This window comes from Notolabrus celidotus, chromosome 18 (genome assembly GCF_009762535.1).
Source record: "Notolabrus celidotus isolate fNotCel1 chromosome 18, fNotCel1.pri, whole genome shotgun sequence".
Classification (NCBI taxonomy): domain Eukaryota; kingdom Metazoa; phylum Chordata; class Actinopteri; order Labriformes; family Labridae; genus Notolabrus; species Notolabrus celidotus.
This window is the reverse complement of record NC_048289.1, coordinates 22,957,627-22,979,262: the sequence shown is the minus strand read 5'-3', so window position 1 is coordinate 22,979,262 and position 21,636 is coordinate 22,957,627. Positions and strand designations below refer to the sequence as shown.

At 40.0% G+C, this 21,636-nt stretch overlaps 1 protein-coding gene across 1 annotated transcript in view; it reads right to left on the bottom strand.

Annotated features, from left to right (window-relative positions):
• Nucleotides 1-2,278: 2,278 nt before the first annotated feature.
• Nucleotides 2,279-21,636, bottom strand: part of LOC117830207 (proteasome activator complex subunit 4B-like) — a 63,333-nt gene continuing 43,975 nt past the window's right edge. The window contains exons 35-48 of the mRNA XM_034708231.1: nucleotides 21,361-21,514; nucleotides 20,871-20,937; nucleotides 20,657-20,782; nucleotides 20,238-20,390; nucleotides 20,005-20,109; nucleotides 17,499-17,590; nucleotides 17,154-17,285; nucleotides 16,751-16,953; nucleotides 14,279-14,364; nucleotides 13,954-14,082; nucleotides 8,498-8,653; nucleotides 7,339-7,477; nucleotides 6,991-7,124; nucleotides 2,279-3,251 (exon numbers count right to left, since the gene is read on the bottom strand). Coding sequence (XP_034564122.1) covers nucleotides 3,117-3,251; nucleotides 6,991-7,124; nucleotides 7,339-7,477; nucleotides 8,498-8,653; nucleotides 13,954-14,082; nucleotides 14,279-14,364; nucleotides 16,751-16,953; nucleotides 17,154-17,285; nucleotides 17,499-17,590; nucleotides 20,005-20,109; nucleotides 20,238-20,390; nucleotides 20,657-20,782; nucleotides 20,871-20,937; nucleotides 21,361-21,514 — 1,811 coding nt within the window. The 3' untranslated portion in view covers nucleotides 2,279-3,116. The remainder of the gene's footprint in view (nucleotides 3,252-6,990; nucleotides 7,125-7,338; nucleotides 7,478-8,497; nucleotides 8,654-13,953; nucleotides 14,083-14,278; nucleotides 14,365-16,750; nucleotides 16,954-17,153; nucleotides 17,286-17,498; nucleotides 17,591-20,004; nucleotides 20,110-20,237; nucleotides 20,391-20,656; nucleotides 20,783-20,870; nucleotides 20,938-21,360; nucleotides 21,515-21,636) is intronic.

Sequence of the window (21,636 nt, the reverse complement as noted above, 5' to 3'; positions counted from 1 at the left end):
ACTTTGAGAAAAAAAGTCCTCTGGACGGCTGCACGTTTGACACCCCTGGTATAAACCCAAAGTTGATAGTCACTGTATTGAAAATTCTGTCTTAAACACACGTGACTTACATTATATTGACGTTGTCTTCCTGCACTGGAGATTGCTGTCTGATGTTAGCCTGTTGAATTTAACATTTAACACAAAAGTTGTCAGAAGCCATATTCAAACACACACACACAGGTGTCACACAGAAGAATGGGCTATAAAGACCCGAATCATTATTGATTCAAGGCTATAAATGTTAATTCTGCTGTAAAAATGGGTATTGAAATGCTATCCAAATGGACACTTGACGAACTTGATTTTATTGCACTTCTTAATTGGCCTCATTTTCATACACTGAAGGTTGCTGTGTGATGTTAGCCTGTTCGTTTTAGTATTTAGCACAAAGCTACGCATTATTGTAGCATTTGCAGATGCTAGCAGGGCTCCAAAATATACACTAAAGTGAAATGTCTGAGAGGGTTTCTTGACAGATATGCTTAGCACAACTCCACATTTTGGGTGTGAGCATGATCCTCTAGTCTGAATCTACCCTGTTCATTTCACAAGGTCAACATGACTTAGCCAACACTTATCATCATCTTACCTTACATCCACTAGGTTTGAACCACGTGGGTGGCGGATTAAAAGCCGTTTTTATAGTGGCAGCCATCTTGGTTGTGTCCAAAAATCAAGCATATGATTGGACAAGGACAAAAACGAGGAAAACTACACAGCACGAGGTGTGGCAGCCCTTCCAACACTTTCCATTTACAGTCTATGTTCCCACTATGGAAACTTGGCAAATTTGTAAGATGAGAAGATTTATAGGTAATCTCAAAGGTAGAAAAGGTGATACCAATCACATGGAAAGGCGACAAAAGGTTGGTAGAGCCTTGAATAATCAGCTTTATAAAATAGGACTTAAATACTATGGAAGAGGATTAGAGCCACTGGAAAAAATAAATAATTAAAGGTCAAATTTGTTTTTAATTACTATTAATCTGAGAAAAACGCCAGAATTCTGAGATTAAAGTCAGAATTCTGGGATTAAAGTTCTGGCTTTAATCTCAGAATTTTGACTTTTTTCACAGAATAATAATAATAATAATAAAACAAAAAATTTAACCTTAATATTTTTTTATTTCTCTGGTGGCCCTTAATCCTCATCCGTAAAATACATATTTTACACAGGAAAATTAAATGCAGTAAGGTTCTGAAGCAATCTGTAATGCTTTCAAAAACTGGACCTGCAAGTCAACATTTCTTATGTAACATTTTTACTGCTGAGTCACTTACAGACATGGTCTCCTCTTGTTTTCTTCTGTGTCTATTGAAGAAAAAATCGTTCTAAATCTGTACGTGGCTCATAAATGACAAATTAATTCATTTAAATTTTAAATTGGTTTATAAACCCCTGGACTTAAATAGATCATATTGATATCAGCACTATTTCTGTAGATTTGAACTACCCTGTGACCATGGAAGTAAATATTGTTACCCTGTTTTTTACTAAAATAATGCACACATCAGTCAAGCAGATGGCTGTTTAACATGAGTCTGGTTCTGCTCGAGGCTTCTGCCTGTTAAAAGGAAGCTTTTCCTTGCTGCTGTAACTAGCTAAATACTGCAAGGTGCAATGCTCATGATGGATTAAGATGAGATCAGACTGAGTCTTATCCTGTCTTGATGTTGGGTCTTTGTCAATAATTTAACATAGATTATGATCTAGACCTGTAATGTTTGTAAAAGCGTCTTGAGATAACGTTTGTTGTAATTTGGTGCTATACAAATAAAGATTGATTAGTGATTTATATGTTTTAACGGGAAATAAATATCAAGGTCTGGATTCTTTTGACTTTTTACACTTTTTTTCCCTCTCAGCATGAATTAATTTGCAATGCCAGTTCTGGGAATCCACAATTTTGCATTATTAAAAAGACAAAAAAGAAGACCACATACTCACCCATCTGCAACCACTTACCTGTGTTTATTGACTGTGGCCTGAAGCAACATCTGTACAACATCTGTACAACATGTGTGGTACAACACTTACCTGAGTGACACATTTCTCTGTGTGCAGGGCTGGAATATGCTGTGTGGACAGGTATGTTATGTTAAGTGCTTTTAAATAATGAGTATCTCTGACAAACATACAGCATACAACGCTCATTCTTCTCCTTCAAAATAAAATACACATCTCTTTATAAAGGATGTAGTGAATTTAATCAACAGTGAGGAACTACTGTACAACATTACATATTAAGTAGCACAGAAATATGATAGTGATATTACATCATGTTATACATGTTATTGTATATAACCTTATATATGCTTATGAGTAGTCAATTATGTATTTATATCAATAATATTATATATGATATAGTTATTAATAATATATATTTACTGAGTCAAGTTACTGTAACAAGTTAAGTCCACCCAATGAAGGGTTAATAACATCTTCTGTAAGTATTGAATTTCATATTAAATGTTGAATTATATTAGCAGTATGGTTATGCAATTTAAGTTTGTATATGAAACTATGTTTTTTTTTTTATTCATAAATTATATATATTCATGTCATCACATATAGTTGACTTGTATTTATAAAACTAAATAGAGTTCCATTTCCTCCAGTCTTATTTTAAAAACTTTCTAAAGCAGGTAAAGTGAAACTCAGTACTGAGAAATTCTGGTCTTTAAATATACAAAGGTTTCTGGCAGATATAAATATAGATTTTTTACAAGAACAAGAAAAAAAATACACCTGAAGGGTGGTTATCTTTAAAGCAAAGTTGCCACCTTTGGGGCTGCAGAGCTGCTTGGCGAGACAAAATAAACCCACCAAGTAGGTTCAATATTTGACATCCGTTTTTTCCCAGAACTGTTATTTCTTTTGTGCTTGGTTTACTGAAGGCCAACATTGGCTGTGAGGTTCCAGACGCAGGGCTCTCAGCCACTGCCACAACATTTGAGGTTATTTTAACAGGCGGCACAGAAGACATGAGTTCCAAACAGTGTTAAAAAGTTAAACTGTTTCTGTATGGTCTGGTCAGACAGTCTGTAGAGGACGTGACAAGGCAGCTGGCTGTCTAGGCGTAATAACAGGGTGACACGAGAAGGTCTGTGAGCACCAGCAGCTGGTCATCTGTGAAGCACTGGCGGTGCTCCTGCCAGTTATCATGGTGGGTGCGTCTGAACTCAGAGAGGGTCTTCTTTACCGTCAACTTGAGATTAAAGAGAAAAACAACAATATAAACACATTAGATGGATTAGAGAAGAATTATTGTAAATCAATGACTTAATGTATATACATCTATGCAGAGCTAGCATATTGCTATACACCACAAACTGATGCAAGCCAGATACAGATTGCAGAACTCAGATTTTACTGTAGAAATGTAATGGTGATGTGTAACTGAGGACCTTTACTCAAGTTCTGCGATTAAGGGCCTGTTTCCACTAACAGCGTTTTTGTGCAGGCAGCACCAAGGACTTCAATTTCAGAGTGCTTCTCACCAAAAATGACTGATGCTTAAAAGGTATGAAAAATATTGATACAGCAATCTATCGCTGATATAGATATTTCAACTCCTTATATCGATATTTTAGTAATAATAAAAATTCGCATTGTAGTCGAGCTGGAACTAAAATACAACTTAAGTATTTAAAAAAACAATAAAGTGGAAAAGTTGTTTTCAATCAAATAGTTTTGACTTAATTTGTCCTTTCAATTTTGAGTAATATTGTGTGATTTACATCTACGCCATCCCTATTATTTTCTTAGTTTACTGTGTAGAATTTTGCAATATATCACAATTTTGTGATATCATGATGTCGTGATACGTCGTATCGTGACCCAATTATCTTGATGCGTATCTTATCATGAGGTTCTTGCCAATACTCACCCCTACCGACGCTGGGTGACAAAAGTCTTCTCACAACACATTCATTTCCCTTTGTATTGACAGCTAAGTCCACTTTCATTTGCTCTGTATGCTTCATATTTACTGATGTTGAAGGAAATTTTATTTTAATACAAAGTAAAAACAATGAAAAGGATTTTTTTTCTGGCATTAAAGACAGCTCAGACCAGGAAGTTGTACCATCCAAATAAACACCAGGATTGCTATCTACTCTGCTATTGTTGTTGACGATGATGACAGCAAAAGTCACGCCTCTTCTTGATTTTGATTGGTCAGTGACATTGTGTGGGGCCACAGTTTTCATAGTTTCACTTATGTGAAAAGGATAGGATAGGCACTTTATTGTCATTGCAAGGAGATACAACAAAACTTAGTTTGGCAGCATTTCCATACAGCAGTTTTCAATCTATCTTTTAATAAATACAATTTAAAAAAGTACAACAAATAAATATTTACCTATATCAAAACATAAATATATAAGGGAAAAGGGAGCGCAGTGAGCACAGCACCAAAAACACAGATGCCTGTGATGTTTTTGCTGAATGCTAAAGCTCTGAAAATGCTAAAATGCTGAATTGCATTGTTTTTTTGCAGAAAATAGGTGCTAATGCAAAAAAAACCCTGCTGTTGATGGACACAGGCCCTTGGCATTATTCGACTTGTCTGTACCCTTTCCTTCCTTTCCTGGAGTACTTCTGTACAGTTTTGAGTAGAGGAAGTTAGTTTATTTGGCTTCTAAATTCTTTATAACAAGGAGGGAGGAAGTTCATAAACTTGAATGGCTTAATCAGAAGTTGCAGCCATGCAGCCGGAGCTGTAACCAAAAAGCAACCACAGAACACTTTTATTCACATTGTCACATTTGGAATTTTACCCAAAAGTGCATTTCATTAATTTGTCTGCCAGCAGACGTAATTTATTTCACATTTTCGGAACTTCATTGTAAACAAACAAAGACAAAAAGGTCATAAATCATGGACAAAAACATTTACTGTGCCAGAGGACACTCCAGTAGATACATATCTTACAGCTCAATGTTGCCCTCTTTTCCAGACATTTGAGATGAAATAGCAAACTTAAGCTATACTATACTAAATATATAACTATATTTGAGTATTTTAAATATGTGTACACTTGAGCATTACAGGATTTTGTAAGTTATGAAGTAAGCAGATATTTGCTCAATCTGAAGTTATTTGAATCTGCAAACCTCAACAGACACCAAAGATCTTTTGTATCCAGATTTCTGAATGTCATATAAAGATGTGACGATGAACTCAAGGCCATACTTTGCTTTAGTTATGTAAAGCACCAGTATAAAACACATGAGCTTTATTTCCTTTGAATTTGGTTCCAAGAAGGCACGTCAGCGCCTCTACTTTCTCTGCAAGCTGAGGAAAGCTAGAGCCCCTGCCCCCATCATGCGCGCCATCTACAGAGGCACCATCGAGAGCATTCTCACCAGCAAGATCACTGTGTGGTACGGGGCCTGCACTGCGTCCTGCCGAATGAACCTCCAGCGCATCATGAGAACAGCTGAGAAGATTGTTGGTGCCTCTCTCCCATCCCTCCATGATATTTACTCTTCCCACTTCACCCGAAAAGCCCTGCGCATAGCAGGCGACCCCTCCCAACCGTCTCATTGCCTCTTCAGCCTGTTGCCATCAGGAAGGAGACTACGCAGTCTCCGGGCGAGAACCAGCAGACTGAGGGACAGTTTTATCCACAAGGCAGTCAGGATGCTGAACTCTCTCCCTGTTTTGCCCCCTCTACCCATAGTGCCCCCTTTACTGACTTAACCCGGCCACTGACCCCCCCCCCAAATCAACGTTGAGGCCTGTCCTCAGGACAGGAGTGCACACTCACTTTGATTTTAAATAGCACTATAGCAAAGTTTTTGCACTGTTTTCAACTGTATTTTATTATTTTTATTAGCTTACTTCTTATCCTTTTCTAGCTTTCCGTTTATCTGTTGTTGTTGTTGTTGTTGTTGTTGCTAGGGTCTGAGAGAGAAACGTAATATCAAATCCTCAGTATGTCTGGTGCATACTACAGTTTATTTGACAATAAAGACGACTTTGATTCAAAACTTTACTTAAAGCATATAACAAATTATTTTCCCATATTCTTTAAACTGTATAAACTTTATACCGGCCTCCTCAAACACAGCATCAAGCTTTTCAGTTCAAGAGGAACTCTAATGCTCCATCATTGGAGGAAAGATTTGAAAGTGTTGTTTGTGTCTCACTATTTAGACATTCCCATTAGAGTCTGCAGTAAACCCCAGCAATAAAGAGGATGCTGATTGTTCTTTTTATGTTGCTTCATTTGTTTTTTTTTTAGGAATAAAAAGTTAAGCGCTGATAACAGCCTTTGGAGAGAGACACTTTCTTTTCCTTTGCACCCTCAGGTTTAACAGTGGAGCTGGAACGAGGCCGAATATTCAAAACAGAAGAGTTTAAAGTTGGCGTTGATTAACAAGGAATTCAACTGATGATCGATATAACCAAGGAGGATTTCATGACTTGAACGTTAAGTTTCTTTAATTTACACGATGGCCTTCAAAGGAAATGATTCGATTTTAAGCAGGTAGAGAAGTAGCCTGTTGCCTGACAACCTTAACAGACTACAGATTAGTCTGCCTGAGGAAACTAAGACATTATATCCTTCTTTATATCCTGCACAAAATCCTCCATTTTGCAAGGAACTATTCTTTTCTGTAGCTTTGGTAGCAGACTGAGTCATTCATCTAGTTGCAAATTTATTTTTTAACTGTGCTCCATTGTATTTTCTTTCTCATCTCTTTCACTTTGCAGCAGGAGAAGCGCTAAATTATCATCATCAGTGGCTCCCCATCACTGTAATGTATTATTCAAACTCTGCACTACGGATTACATTGTATGTCTTTTTCATGCCTGAAGTGAGACCAAAGACACAATTTTCTCCTCAATTGGACAATGAAATTGTGTTCTTTCAGCTCACACTGTGTTGAGTGGGATGTTTGTGTGTATGTATGTTGTGGATGTTTGAGTGTATGCACCTCTATAGGCTGAGGGTCATTGAGATGGTCGCTCAGGTCCATCAGTATCTGTGGCATCCAGTCTGGGACGTCGTAGGGGCTCGACAGGATGCACGCACTGAGGCCTAGCACTCCAGCATGGCGCCGCACCAAGTCTGCACACACAAACACACATTTAAACACACATTCAAACACACACATGGGAGGTAGAATTGGTCTTAGAATTTCAAGGTTCACAATTCCCCTGGGATAAGAAAGGGTAATAGGGCAAGTATTACTCTGATTGCCTCACTGTGTTATTTTGACGTGCATGTTTTCTGTGTGTGTTTGTGTGTGTGTGAGAGAGAGAGAGAGAGCAAGAGTGTGTACCTGTGGAGGACAGCTCTCCCCTGGCCTTGGGGAGGGGAGTCTGACTCAGCGTCTGGAGCTGTGTCTGCAGACTGGAGTCCAGGGGGAAGAACTGGCACTGCAGTAAACCACTGAGGGTGGTGCCTGCCATGTCCCTCACCTACAGGGGGAGGAGATCAGGAGGCAGGGAGGGAGGGAGGGAGGGAGGGAGGGAGGATGGGAGGATGGAATGTAGGAAACAAGGAGGGGAGGAAGAGAGATATTGAAAAAAAACCCAAATAGAGACCAGTGAATAGCAGAACGGACAAATAAAGGATGTGGTGGAGAAGGGGAGGCAGGTTTAGGGTGAGAAAAGCTTCTGTGATTTATTGAAAGAGGAAAGAAGACACACAGGAGAGAGGAGGAGAGGAGGAGGAGGGATGCTGAGTTGAGCTGAGGTAACATTCACTTGCAGAACATCGCCGCCTTCCTGCATCACTTTGCATAAATTATGAATAAGAGCTGAGTGACGGTTGATGCATTGAAATAGACAATGAGACAAAGACAACTTGTCCAGCAGCTGTACACTTGCTCTGTTTACAAAATATGAAGAGAAGCAACTGTTTTCTGTGGTGGAAAAATAAAAACGGGTGAAGCCTGGAGCTTATCGATTTTCACCTTCACACCCAGTTCAGTGGGAAAAAGGAGGTTTAAAAAGCACATAGAGCAAAGTGAGATGTGGGGAAAGAAGTCGATGTGAACAGAGATTTCTACGCTCCGTGTGCAGGGAGTAAAGTTCGATTTTATTGCACACAATCAACACTCATGAACAACAAATAAATGCAGCCAAAAAATGTGTTTCCAAATCATATTTGTGGAATTAGTTTGATTTATGCTGTTATTTTTGTACATAATAACCAGCTATGATAAGTGCAAGACAGCCGTGGTGCTCTGTCAACTCCCCTGTAACCACAGAAGAAGAGAAAGGCACCAAAACAGGAGAATAAATTAAAAGCCGAGCATTGAGGTGTGGTGTTATTTTTAAGCAATAACCGTGAACAGAAAGAAGGGATTAAGATTTAGTGAGGGGAGACTCGGGGACAATAAGTGGCCATTTATAATCCTGTGACTCCTCTACCTTACAGAGGGGCGATGGCTGTATTAAAGCCAGTGTTTTGCTGCCTTTTTCTGCATACATTACCTCGAGCTGTTCATCAAGCAGCAGCTGCATTACGAGCCCTCGGATGCAGAGAACCTCAGCAGGCACACTGAGCAGAGTAAACAGGTTGTAGAAAACCATGATCTGGAGGTAGGTCAGGACTGAGAAGCGGGCATGCCATGACCTGCTGCCTGCCATCTAGAGTAGAGAGGTAGAGAGAGAGAAACCGCGAGAGGTTGGTATGGAAGCATCTATTGTGGATACAAGTTAATTTGCTGTGAACACATGATTAACACAGAGTGTGCACCATAGATTGTATAAATAATGGATGTAGTATCCGTGGCGTCACCCATCTGTTCCTGAGCGCTGTTTTGAAGCCAATCGGCAGCGGCAGCCATATTGGAAATGCGGAACTCAACCAGGCATAGTGTGTCGTAAAGAGGCGAAGTTTGAGCCTCCTAGCCAACAGCTATGTGTTCCCGTCCACGAGTAAAAAATTCACCCCCAGTGCAGTGTGTGCCGATAGAGAAATTAGCTACGTAGTCCCAAGCCGTTTTTTGAACCAGGCTGTAAACATGTTTATTAATGCTTCAAAGATCGTCTTTTTTTAATTGGTGTCTATGTGGTTTCCGGTGTTTCTGCATCCAGCCTCAAGCGGATTCCTGATGAATTGCCGTTATAACACTTCCCCATGGGCCTCATATTTTGAGACCGGAGGTTGCTGCTTGGTGTGCACATGCTTTAACGAAGATAATGTTTCTGTTGTTATGCTTCTCCGCCAGTTCATCAAGTTTTATTTTCACCTGTCGTATAGTGAAAACATGAGAAGCCATGCTGTATGAAGGTGCAGCAGTGCTTTGAGCTAAAGGTAATATATTAACATTCAGAATAAGCATGCTTACGGGGCACTAGTGGCCTAGCGGCTTAGGTGCGCCCCATGTACAGAAGCTATAGTCCTCGTCGCGGAGGTCATTGGTTCGACTCTCAGCCGCGACCGTTTGCTGCACTCTCTCCTTTCCACATTTCCTGTCTCTCTTCAGCTGCCCTATCATTAAACGCCCAAAAAGATAAGCGTGCTGACATGCTTAAGCTCAGCAGATATGTTAATTGTAAGAGGTCTAAATAAGAGGTGCAATGACTGGTCAGTGAAGTCAACAATAATTGATGACATAATTAGTTGCAGATGAGTTCAATAGTTAATAAGTTGGTGACATCATCGCGTTGGTTTTATGCTGAGTGGGGATTGTTTTCTGGAGTTGAACAGCCGAGGAGTGAGACATCTTACATTCTTATTATCTTTGGTGAGAGTGGCACATGTGAATTAGCAAAAGGGGTGCAACGGGTAAACAAAACATAGCAAAAGAAATAAATAAGGAGTGAGATATCTTACTTTCTTACAACCTCTGCAGAGTGAAAAGCGTTAAAAAAAACATGGCAATATGGCGCACAATGCAACACCATCGTGTGTTAAAGTTTCTTAAGTCTTGGGTGCCATTCGCTGAGTGGTCTAAGCATGCGCCCCATGTAGAGAGGCTATAGCCCTCGTCGCACAGGTCGCAAGTTTGATTCCAGCCTCGGCCATTTACTGCATGTCTTTACTCTCTGCTCCCCATATTTCCTGTCTCTTTTCAGCTGTCCTGTCCATCAAAGGCAAAAAAGCCCAAAAATAGAACTTAAAAAATAAAAAAGTTTCTAAAGTCTGGAAGCATTTTACTATCAAAGAAGAGAGTCGGTGCAAGATCTGTAAACCAGAACATTCTTATCATAGCAGCACGACAGTCATTCACAAACATTTGAAGAGAAGGCACTTTGGATGTCTCACTTTCAAACGTCAACAGTGACATTCAGCTTAACAGTCCAAAGTTAGAGGCACAAGTTTCACATTTTCAGTCCCTTGCTTTAATATCTTTACCTTATAACACTTCATATTTTCTTCCCCTTCTCATCAGAGTAATGTTTCATTTAAAAGCTGATTGCTAAATCAACACCATTGAGTAGTTGAGCAATTTATTACACGATTAGTCAATTAACCGTTTCAATGATCAATGACCTGTGGACCATGAAAGATATCACTAATCACAGCCTTAGTATAAATAGCATTTATCTACCATTTCTGTCCTCTTGAACTATATAAAGTTAACATAATGATATCAAGGTCTCACATAGTTGTTTTATTGGCATGTATAACAAATTCAATATTTTAGCTGTAATATTTATTCAATATATTTATATTGCAACATTTGCACCCTGCGCTACCTCACTTACTGTTTTATTTATTTATCTATTCACTCCATTATCCATATGTAGTTTAGTTTTAGTTTAACTCACAGAGTCCACTCTTTTCTAGTCTGTCCTCATGTTGTTGTTGTTTCGTCCTGTTTTTTATATTCTGTGTTTGTTGTCCGTGTAGTGCTTGTCTGTCGTTTTATTTGCATTGTGAGAAGTGAGAAACGCAATTTCATTCAGCTGTATACAAGCTATCCAGATGAATGACAATAAAGTTTGACTTGACTTGAAAAATGACACAACAGAGTGGCAACATTGAAATGTTATGCTTGATACTTTGAGAACTCATTAAGATGTTTCTCCGAAAGGTAACTATCTTAATGTGATGTCAATAGGGACGGCAAATCAGATTATAGGGAGCTATGCCATCCAAAGCCACTCCTTGTGAACACACTTGCAAGCAGGTTTATAAGAATACATTGTCCTCCTAATAGTGTTGAGGCATGCCAGGTCATAAACTTGGCCAAAAAAAGAGATTAAAACTCTGATCTGATTAAAGCACTATGAAAAAGGTTTAAACTTTATACTGAGGATGAATGTCTGTATTAAGTATCACTGCAATCGGTCCATTAGTTAGTGAGACAGTGAAAGCCAAAAATGTCAAGCTGCTGTTTGTTCCCGAGGAAAAGTTGGGAATCATCCAAATAACAAACTTCTGCCTCTGGAGAACATAAATGTCTGTACAAAATGTCAGCCACTGAATAGTTGTTGGGATATTTCAGTCTGGACCAACAGATTGACTTTACAAGCAATCCAGACCCGCCGCCAGGTATCTGAATATATGAGACTGTCAGCAGAAAAATGCAGCTCTTACATTTCTAAGTAGATTAAAGTTTAAGTGGCAACATCCAGAGCTGTATTAGCTGTAATAGTACTAATAGAGACAAAAGAAGAAGAAGTAAGACTAATAGAAGTTGAGTCTTAAGTGCTAAAGGACACAGAATGCAGTGACTTTACAGAAAATGTACCAAAACCCAAATCAATACTTAAATTCATCAAACTATAAATAAGTTGATTGACAGTCCCACTGGATGCCTCCCTAACAAGCAGTAACCACAAAGTTATTTTAGATTTAAAGCTTTAGAGGTGATACTGGAAGTTCACATATTTTACACTCAAAATAGGCTAGCTGTTTACCCTTACTTTCTTGGTAGGCTATTTACTTACAGTTATGTAATTGTTAAGCAAGTATACTTTACGACGTTCACCATTTTACTTTAACCTTAGTGAAGTAACATTAGCTACTTAGCACTAAACAGGTCAACATTTGTAGATATCTGTTATAAAGCTGTAAATATTTTTTAAAGATCACTTTTCCCCCTTAAGAATCCAGCTAGCTGTGTACCACTGCTGCTATTGATAATGTGTTACTTTCTTACAGTGTTTTGCTAGACAAATGTTAACTGTGTCCACCACTTATGTTAGGCTTGTTAGCCATCTAACATTCCCTTATTCGCTTTATACTCAAACATAGAGGTAATAAGTAACATAAAAAAAATATACATAAAAGTATATCTATTCTGTTTTCTTGAAGCACCAGGATGGCCATTTCCCTTTCATGTTTTATAGTTAAATTAAGCTAGCTGTCTGTTAGCTCTGATTTAGAACACAACACTGAATAAGAGAGGTATTACTGACTCATGTTACTATTACTGACACATCAAAAAGTGACTGCATTTCTTTCTTTCTTTCTTTTTTTTTTCTTTTCTTTTGTGCGTTTTTGCCTTTATGACAGGACAGCTGAAGAGAGACAGTAAACATGGGGAGTAGAGAGTGGGGGATGACCATAGACTGTATAAAATATGGACGTAGTATCCGTGACGTCACCCATCTGTTTCTGAACGCTGTTTTGAAACCAATTGGCAGCGGCAGCCATATTGCTTCTGTCGAGCCAGTGTGATGTAAATAGGTGGGCTTTGAGCCTCCTAGCCAACAGCTGTAGTGTTCCCATAGGCAGCTGTGCCTCTCATTGGATGACTAGTAATCTCAATATCTTCAAAATTGCAGCGTCAGAAAAAATTCACCCCCCTCACAGTGAGAGGACATCGAGAAATGAGCTATACAGACTACACTCATCTTTTGTACCAGGCTGTAAACATGTTTATTTCTGCTGCAAAGATCGTCTTTTTCCCATTCATGTGTATGTGACTTCCGGTACTTCCAGAGCCAGCCTCAAGCGGATCCTCGATGAACTGCAGCTTTTAACACTTCCGCATTGACTCATATTTTTAGACTGGAGGTTGCCGCTTGGGGATGACTGGCTACCTCTGCGACAAGGGCTATAGCCTCTGTATGTGGGGCACTTAGACTGCTGGGCCACCAGCACCCTGAAGTGACTGCATTTCAATAACTCTTACACAACATGAGATTTTGTTCCTCTATGTTGAAAAAAATGAACTTAAGACCTACCTTCTTCGTCTTGCTTTTACCTGTGTTTTTTTCTATCTTGTCTTACATTACTGTGTATTTCCTTATTTATTTCGTTTTGTCTATTTTAAAAGTAATATTTTGTCTTATTTTAATTTTTTTTAAATACATATATATATTTATTTATTCATTTTATTTGTATTTAATTTATCCATTCATTTATAACTAAATCAGAATCAGCTTTATTGGCCAGGTATGCTTGAACACACAAGGGATTTGTCTCTGGTAAACTGTGCTCTCTTTGTACAAAGGCATAGGAATAAGGCATAGGCATAGGCATTAAAATAAATATAATAATAATAACACCAACTATAAACACAAAAGAATAACAAATAGGTATGACTACACAACTTTAAATAAATAACGACAAATAAATGTAATAACTGACTGGGGTGTTTTTGTGTGTTTACTCTTTTCTATTTCACTTTAACAGTATCACTATTTTATCTATGTCTGCTTTGTGTTACATTCTTCATATATGAAAAGAGCTTTCCATATGAAGTCTGATTGATGGAGTCTGACATGTGAGCTCACCAAACGATGGTTGCTTACTCTGAGTGCATTCTCACAAACAAAACCCACAGCAGAGAGATACTGTAACCGTCACAAAGTAGGCAAATTAAAATAGCACGGGTTGTTTTTAGTCTAACAACACTGTGGGCAGCATTAGGCTCAGCTCACTGACAGCAGGCAGGTGGGGCAATGTGAGTGTGTGTGTGTGTGTGTGTGTGTGTGTGTGTGTGTGTGTGTGTGTGTGTGTGTGTATTTTAGTGTGAGCATATTACCTCTTCCAACGCGGCCAGAACCAGAGGGATGTGTTCAGGATACAGCAGGCCCTGGGACATGAGAGAGAGACACGTGCGTGCATCCTGCTTCATCTCATCATAGCTCTCATCAATCTCCACCGGGGCGATCTGCAGGGAGAGAGAAACAGAGGGAGAGAGGTAGGGAGACACACAGCAACGCACCATTTTGAGTAAATGAAGAGAGAAATTGAGTTTAATGGGCAAGTAAGATTGAGTGGGTAATAATGCTGCGCTGGGACCTGTGCGTGCATGTGTGTGTGCGTGTGTGTGCGTGTGCGTGTGCGTGTGTGTGTGTATGTGTTACCTTGAAGAGTAGAGGCAGGAGCTGTAGTTGCTGCTGAACAGGAGTGGTGAAAGTTCGCCCCGCACTCGCCATCAACCATTTCAACACTGCAAAACACAATCACACACATCAACACACACACACACACACAGGGCATTTTGGGTCACTGCCAAATAATAAAAAACAACAGACTTGGCGCTGTGACCTCACTGCGTTGAACTGCTAATAAAACACAATCCATCATGGTTTAGTATCTAATGATTTGGATAATTTTCTAACAAGATATTTATCTGAATAATGGAGATTAGAGCCGTAACTGGAACTGAAAGAGCAACAATGCACAAACGAGGAACAAGAAAACACATTCAAATGTAGTCTTGGTTTGTCATGCTATGAAATAATAGGAGGCACACATGAACACAGCAAGAAAAATCTCATCCTGAATTAAATATGTGCTCTGAAACTGTGTAGAGTTGATTTTCAGATCATTTCTGTCTCTTCCATACACACCCCTGACCTCGAGGCGGGGAGGGGATTGAACGCCTCTTTATTTTCCTTTTTGAAAGTGTAAACACTTTTCTGCAGCCTTCTCTCTCTCCTCCACCAGAGATAGAAATCTGGTGTATTTTTCTGATTAGTGAAAGGACTTATAGTTGTTTTTGTGAGTCCCTGAAAGTTACAAAAACAACCAAACATTATTTAATAGTAGCCTAGCTTAAAGTGCCTTTAGTGGTTTTCAGCTATTTAGTTTTGATTAAAAAAAGTCCACACGTTTAAGAATATCAATGTGGAGGATTTTCTCTGCAACCTCTACATGGAAAGACAAGTCTCTGTTGAAGTTTGTGAATGTAACCAACAACAGAAATTGACCCCCAATCAAATTATATAGTTAAAGCCGGGGACAGAAACCTTCCCAAATTAAACCAAAGCTGCACAGTTAAATATCACTAAAAGGTAAGTGATGATAGATAAAGGAAAAAGGAAGTGTGCTTAAATCCAAAGTTAACTTCATTTAATTGATTACTTGCTAGCCTTGGAACCCATCAGCTACTGTCTGACAAGGAACCTGCGAAAGACGGCCAAATTTTCAGGCCTTCTGTTGTAGCCAGCAGAGAGCAATAAACAACTTCCAGCCATGATTTTCATTTCTGCATCGTTTACGGTTCAATAAGCAACCTTAGACAACAGTATCTGTTCGCAGAGCCAGAGGTCTCAGTTTCAGGACCACAGTTCTGAGGCCGGATCTCTGTGACTCTCATGTTATTGCAACAGTTGTGGTTAGGTCAAGGGTCATGATTAGATGCCAAATAATGACAAAGTTACAAATTAAAAATAAGTACAATAGACACTAAAAATGCAGTCCTTAGCGGTCTGATGCACTTGGTGGTGCTGTCAGAAATAACAACTGTCATTGAATGGCGGTCCCAGGAATGCAGTCCAGAATCTGCAACCTCTGGGTCTGCAGACACATGCTACTCACATTAAGGGTGACCTTGTGTCCAGATGCCAAATTTTACCTCAAGACATCATCAATATCAAAAAGTGCTCTTATTTCTTGGTTTATAACATCTCCTAGAGCAGGGGTTCCCAAAGTGTGGGAGAATACCCATTCATCTATTTCTGTTAAGTCTCAGTTTCACTGTAAATAGTTACACAAGGGCTTCAATCTGGTTTATGTCAGCAGTACAAACCTGAAAAACAGACAGATTCCCTTGTGGCTTATTTGCAATTAAGGGTTTAAGTTTGCATGAATAACAACACCATGATGCATATTTGTAAAAAGTTATATTTTGTCAGGAGAAGAAGAAAACTTCTAAAATGCTTATTTTTGTAGTGGATGTCAGATTGATAATTTCTGATGCATTTAAGGAAGTTGGAAATTCCAATTGCATATACTAATCAAGAAAGGATTGTTGGTTGCGTTTATCTCTTTATACAGGTAAATGTAGTCAATTGAAGACTTGTGCTTTTACAGGGTACTGTGAGTACACTTGATTGGTCAAGAGCCATCAGACTACAAACGAATTATGAATGGAAACCAGAACACTGTCCCTCACTAAAATCCCAATCCCCCCATACAGATTCTACAATTTATCTGAGAGTATCCTGTAACTGAGAGGGAAACAAAACTGTCTCAAACACAAATGATCACTACACTGTATGTTCTGGACAAATGTTAATATTGGAGACACCTCTAAAATATTGACTTAGACTCCTTCCCATGGTGTTTTTTTTGTAAAAGGCTTGAAAACACACCCTTGAAACTTCTCTTCATCTACACCTCACTACCTTTTAAAGTAGATTTTAAAGGTGAAATCAATAAGAGCTCACATCTTCCAGCTTGTTTCATCTGTCTTCAGTGTGTCAGTCTATTTCATCAAGAGAGCAAGCTGTCCTAGTATATATATATGTTTTTTTTTCTCTCGTCTCCCCCACAGTCTATCCCCGGCCTACACTATGTCAGTTTACATGCTTGCATATCCACATTCTGACCCGTCTTGAGCAGTTTGACAGCCTGGGTGCGCTCGTCCGTCTCCTGGGTGTTCTCCTCGTGGACGTGATTGTGGATCTCCGGCTCCGACGTGAGGGGCTTGAGCCGCTCCAGGACCCGGGTGACAAACTCTGCCACGTGGGGGGAGGAGGTGGGGGCGGTGTGGGGCAGGGCCACGTCTATCATAAAGATATAGGTCAGGACACTGGAGAGGGGGACAGAGGGATGAGGGGAGGAGAGGGGATAAATGGAGGGAGGAAAAATAAAGAAAGCAAGAGGAGAAAAAAAGGAGAGATAAGGAGGCTTAGAATTTAAAATCCAAACATTGCAGACAAGCTAATTAGTTTAACCTTTTAAACCTTGATTGTTTAATCCAGGGGAGATAGCACAGAGTTAATTTTGTACCTTCCAATGCGCTCCCTGACATTCTTATACACGTGGGTGAGTTTGGGCTCCAGGTACGCCAGCAGCCGGTGCAGCAGCTCAGAAACTCTCCACTGCTGCTGGGCCAGACCTCCCTGAAGCACATACAGCAAACTGACAGAGACAAACAGACAGCGGGGCAGGGGGTGGGTGGGGGTGGGGGTGGTGGTATTGGGGCACAGAGTGGGGGGGGGGGGTTGTTGAGTTACTGCAGTACGTCAGCTCAGGTTACTACTGCAGCCTGAAATCAGAAACCTCAGAAATGCTGCTAGACATAAACATATACTCTGTGTGCGTGTGGTTAGTCATGCACATGGACACACATACCTGGCGTCCCTGAATGAGCCGCCTTCTCCGCTCAGAGGGCTCTCCATCAGTAACTCCAACAGCCAGTGGAGTTTCCTGGGGTCCCTCCCCTCCTATTGGACAGTGAACAAAACAAAGGAGAGGGCTTTATTTCCTGGAAGTATCATTTCTGGTAAACAACATGTATTATTTACAAAACCTAATCCTTACTCCCAATGCAAACACAAAAACAGTCCAAGCTTTATAACTGTAGTTGGTCTTTTGTATTAAAACCATCATTTTGTGAACATTAAATAACCTCCTATAAAAAGAGGAGGGGGCCAAGTAGTAGTAGCTGATTTCAAACCAAACTCTATGTCCTTAGCTAGACAAAGTTATACTTCCTCCTGCAGTATAACCACGGTTGTTTACAGTACATATAGAGAGCAAATTTTTGAAATGTCTCTAGTATTATTGAGAAGGTAAAATATATCTGTTTCTGGTTAAAAGGACTACAAGCTACAAGCTAGGTGCTAGCAATGTGGCAGTACTAAGACAGCGATTAAGCTAAATGCTACATGTGATGGAATTCAGCAACAAACTGGACACTGGACACAGAAGACTCAGGAGACTCGGACGGCTTACATTGAACTAGTTTATGTAGAACTCGATCGAGGAGAAATAACATAACAGTACACAGGCAGGAGAGTGCAGTGCAATGCCAAGTCAGTTCTGACAGACAAATCCTCAGGCACGGTATTTATTCCCTCCGAAGATGATGCTAAAGTTAGATAACTTCTGGAGACAGTAAGTCGGCCATGAAACATAGATAAAGACAGGAGCAGGGGGAGAGACCTTGACTACTACCCGACACTATCTCACCCGTCACAGACTACATAGGAATCAACTTGACATTGAGACAGAAAGAATACAATCTTACATATATATATATAAGATTATGAAAATTCCACGACACTACACTGACATGCCAACATCCTCGAACTTAAACAAACATGCCGAGGTTCAGTTTGTGTTACGCTTTCTTTTATTGCTAACTCAATTTAGCATGATAGACTGTTAAAATAAGCTAATTAGCTGAGCATTACTGACTGAGCTTCTCTATTACCATGTCCCTGCTAGAACATTAAGATCGTCTGGTCAGTTGCTATTGGTTACTCCTAAAACAAGGCTTAAAACGAAAGGTGACCGAGCCTTTGTGGCGGCTTCCCCTGGATCTGGATCAATTGAGGTTTTTAAATCCTCTCTTAAGACACACCTCTTCTCCCTGGCTTTTAATCAAGGTTGAATGGACATCTAGCATAATTTTAATTACATTTTAATCTATCTTATCTTATTATATATTTGCAATGTGTTTTTGTATTTTAATATTGTATCTTAGTATTGTATTGTATGTTATGTTTGTCATTTGTGCTGCTTTTTGATCTGTACAGCACTTTGGTCAACCCCGGTTGTTTTAAACGTGCTCTATAAATAAAGATTGAGGTGAGGTGAGTTGAGTTGAGCATTAAACAATGATGTAAACCTGTTTTTAAGCTAATGAAAATATGGTGCTAAAGCATTGACTGTATAAACATAGGTGCAGTCTCAGTGACGTCACTCATTGGTTTCTAAAGCAGATTTTTGAACCTCAAAGATGGGGGTCGCCATATTGGAAATGCTGACTCAACCTAACTTTCATTCGCCCTAGCAACAGGAAAGAGGCGAAGTGAAGGTGGGCATTTAGCATCCTTGCTAACAGCTACAGTGTGCTTGTCTGTCAGTCAAGTCAACCAAAACTAATTATGCAAAACTTGTGAGTTATATAAAAAAAATTCCCCCTCTGTAGAGTAGAGTGGAAACTCAAGGAACTGCAGTTTTTGGCACTTCTGCATTTGCTTCATTTTTTTAGCACCCAAGATAGCCGCTTAGACTAAATCCAAAAAGTGGACAAATTAAACATTCCACTTGATAATAGCAGCAGATAAAAAGTCGACAGATTAAGACATTATTATTTATCTTTACACAAACATGCATGTTTGTACAATCTTTTATGATAATCTCTTCAATAGCTGTTGTAATATTTCTGTCTCAAACAAACAGGTGGAGAGACACACTGTTATCCCCAGAGCCATGCTAGATGCACACACAGCTCAAGGTAGTGAGGAGTGTTTGTGCTGAAGACAGTGTTTTCCAAATCCAATTTTCACTCAAATGTTTGTTTTATTGATTTTTAAAGGTCTGATCTTTCAACACACATGACGTAAGAAGGTTATTGTTTCATGAAATGTATTTGCTTGTGATAACCTTGAATTATTGTGCAAGATAGTCTCTTTAATTAGTGTACATTTTGTTCTTTTGATCATTGAATAGACATATTACACGCTCTGACCCTGGACTGTATAAATCACAGGCTTGGCATATAAAAATATGTATGACACTAATAAAATAAAAACGTTGCCCCTTCATAAGTCGATAAATTCCCAGTTTTCCTCCGTGACCCAGCAGCTTTGTAGCATGTTGAGTATTTGTATGCATGTGAGACACTCACACAGGCAGTAGCGATGCAGGTGCCCCAGTCTGTGTAGGTGTCCACTGTGATGTTGGTCAAAGCTGTTCTGATCAAAGGGCACAAAAGCTTCCACAGCCCGTCCACCTGACCAAACACACACACACGCACACACACAATAATGAAAGTTTTTATTAATATTGACTTTTCTTATCAAAAAGTAGTGCAGTGTGTGTTTGTCCCTGTGTTTGTGTGTGTATGTGTGTGTGCAGTACCTGGCTGAAGCTCCAGAGTTTGCTGCCCCTGATTAGTCCTGCAGTAATCTCACACACACAGCGCTGGGAGCTCTCATGGGGATCGCTGGCAAGCTGCTCCAGGTGAGGCCATAGTAACGGCAGGAACACGTCACCATAGTTACGAAATAGCCCCTGTCAATCAAACAAAGAGCGTTAAGGTTTGTTGGACGCAGAGGAACCATTCGTCTTTTTTTATACCACGGAAAGACAGATTACAGTCATTGGTTTGACGCAGGGAAACTGTCAGCTGCCTGATGGAAAACAATGAATCACAGGAGTTGATGACACAAATTCCACCTCTACGTTGCTCAATTCAGCCTTGGCTAGCAGTGCTATGCTGTGTCACTTCTTTGTTAAAGGTTGGCTGGATCGATAGAGGCTGAGAGTATAAATTGCACCTTGAAGAGGCAGTAGCGTCGTGGGTTGAAGCTGTCTTTTCCTTTCCGATCCTCCAGAGAGAGAAACTCTATGAGCTGGTCGATAAACTCCGTGTCCGAGAAATATTCAAAGATGATCTTTTCACCCTGAGTGACAAAACAGACAAGCAACAAAATGTAATAATAGCAATTTTGAGGCGGGGGAAAGGATGTTTTATGTTGTGTGAGCACGCACCTCGCTCATCTCTTCATACTGCAGGTCATCTTTTGACTTTTCAGAAGCCGCATAGATCATCATTTCCCTGAGGAGGAGTGAGAGACAATGAAGAGGCAACTGTGATTTATAGATAACAACAAACAGAGAGAATATAGATAGACGCAGACTGTCTTCAAATAAGCAGCAAGGATAAATGAATGATTAAAAAGTCTGTTAGTCAGCAAGCCCTCCACCTATACATCAATTCTTCTATCTAGGCCAAACAGTAAGCCGTTCAGTCAGCGTTATCTAGGCCAGGCTGTGACAGGAAGTCACTTCGACACCCTGCTAGTTATCCAGCCACCCAGATCAGTCACAGATCAGTCAGTCAGACACAAAGTTAGCAGCAAAGCCACAAAGAGAAGCATCAAATCAACCCGGCAGTTAAGTCAATCAGCTACTTAGCTCCGTCCAAGCAGGCAGTTAATCAGCCTTCCAGTCCCTGAATCCACTCCCTCCTTCTCCTCACCTCGGCCATGTGTAGTACCCGGTGTGTGTTTTCTCCACAAAGTGCTGAGAGTCCCACTGCTCCTGACTCAGAGGGAGGTTGTTGCTGTCGTACTGGAGCCAGCGGTTCCCCTCATGATCGCCGGCACACACACCCTCTGGATCCTCTACACCACCTGAACACACACAAACAGAGTGCAAACACATTCAAAGTTAAACATACATTTTTCAGCTCCTGATGACCTCCCTTCAAATGGGTCTAATACAGCCCAAAAGCTGGAATCTGTCACCAGCAAGT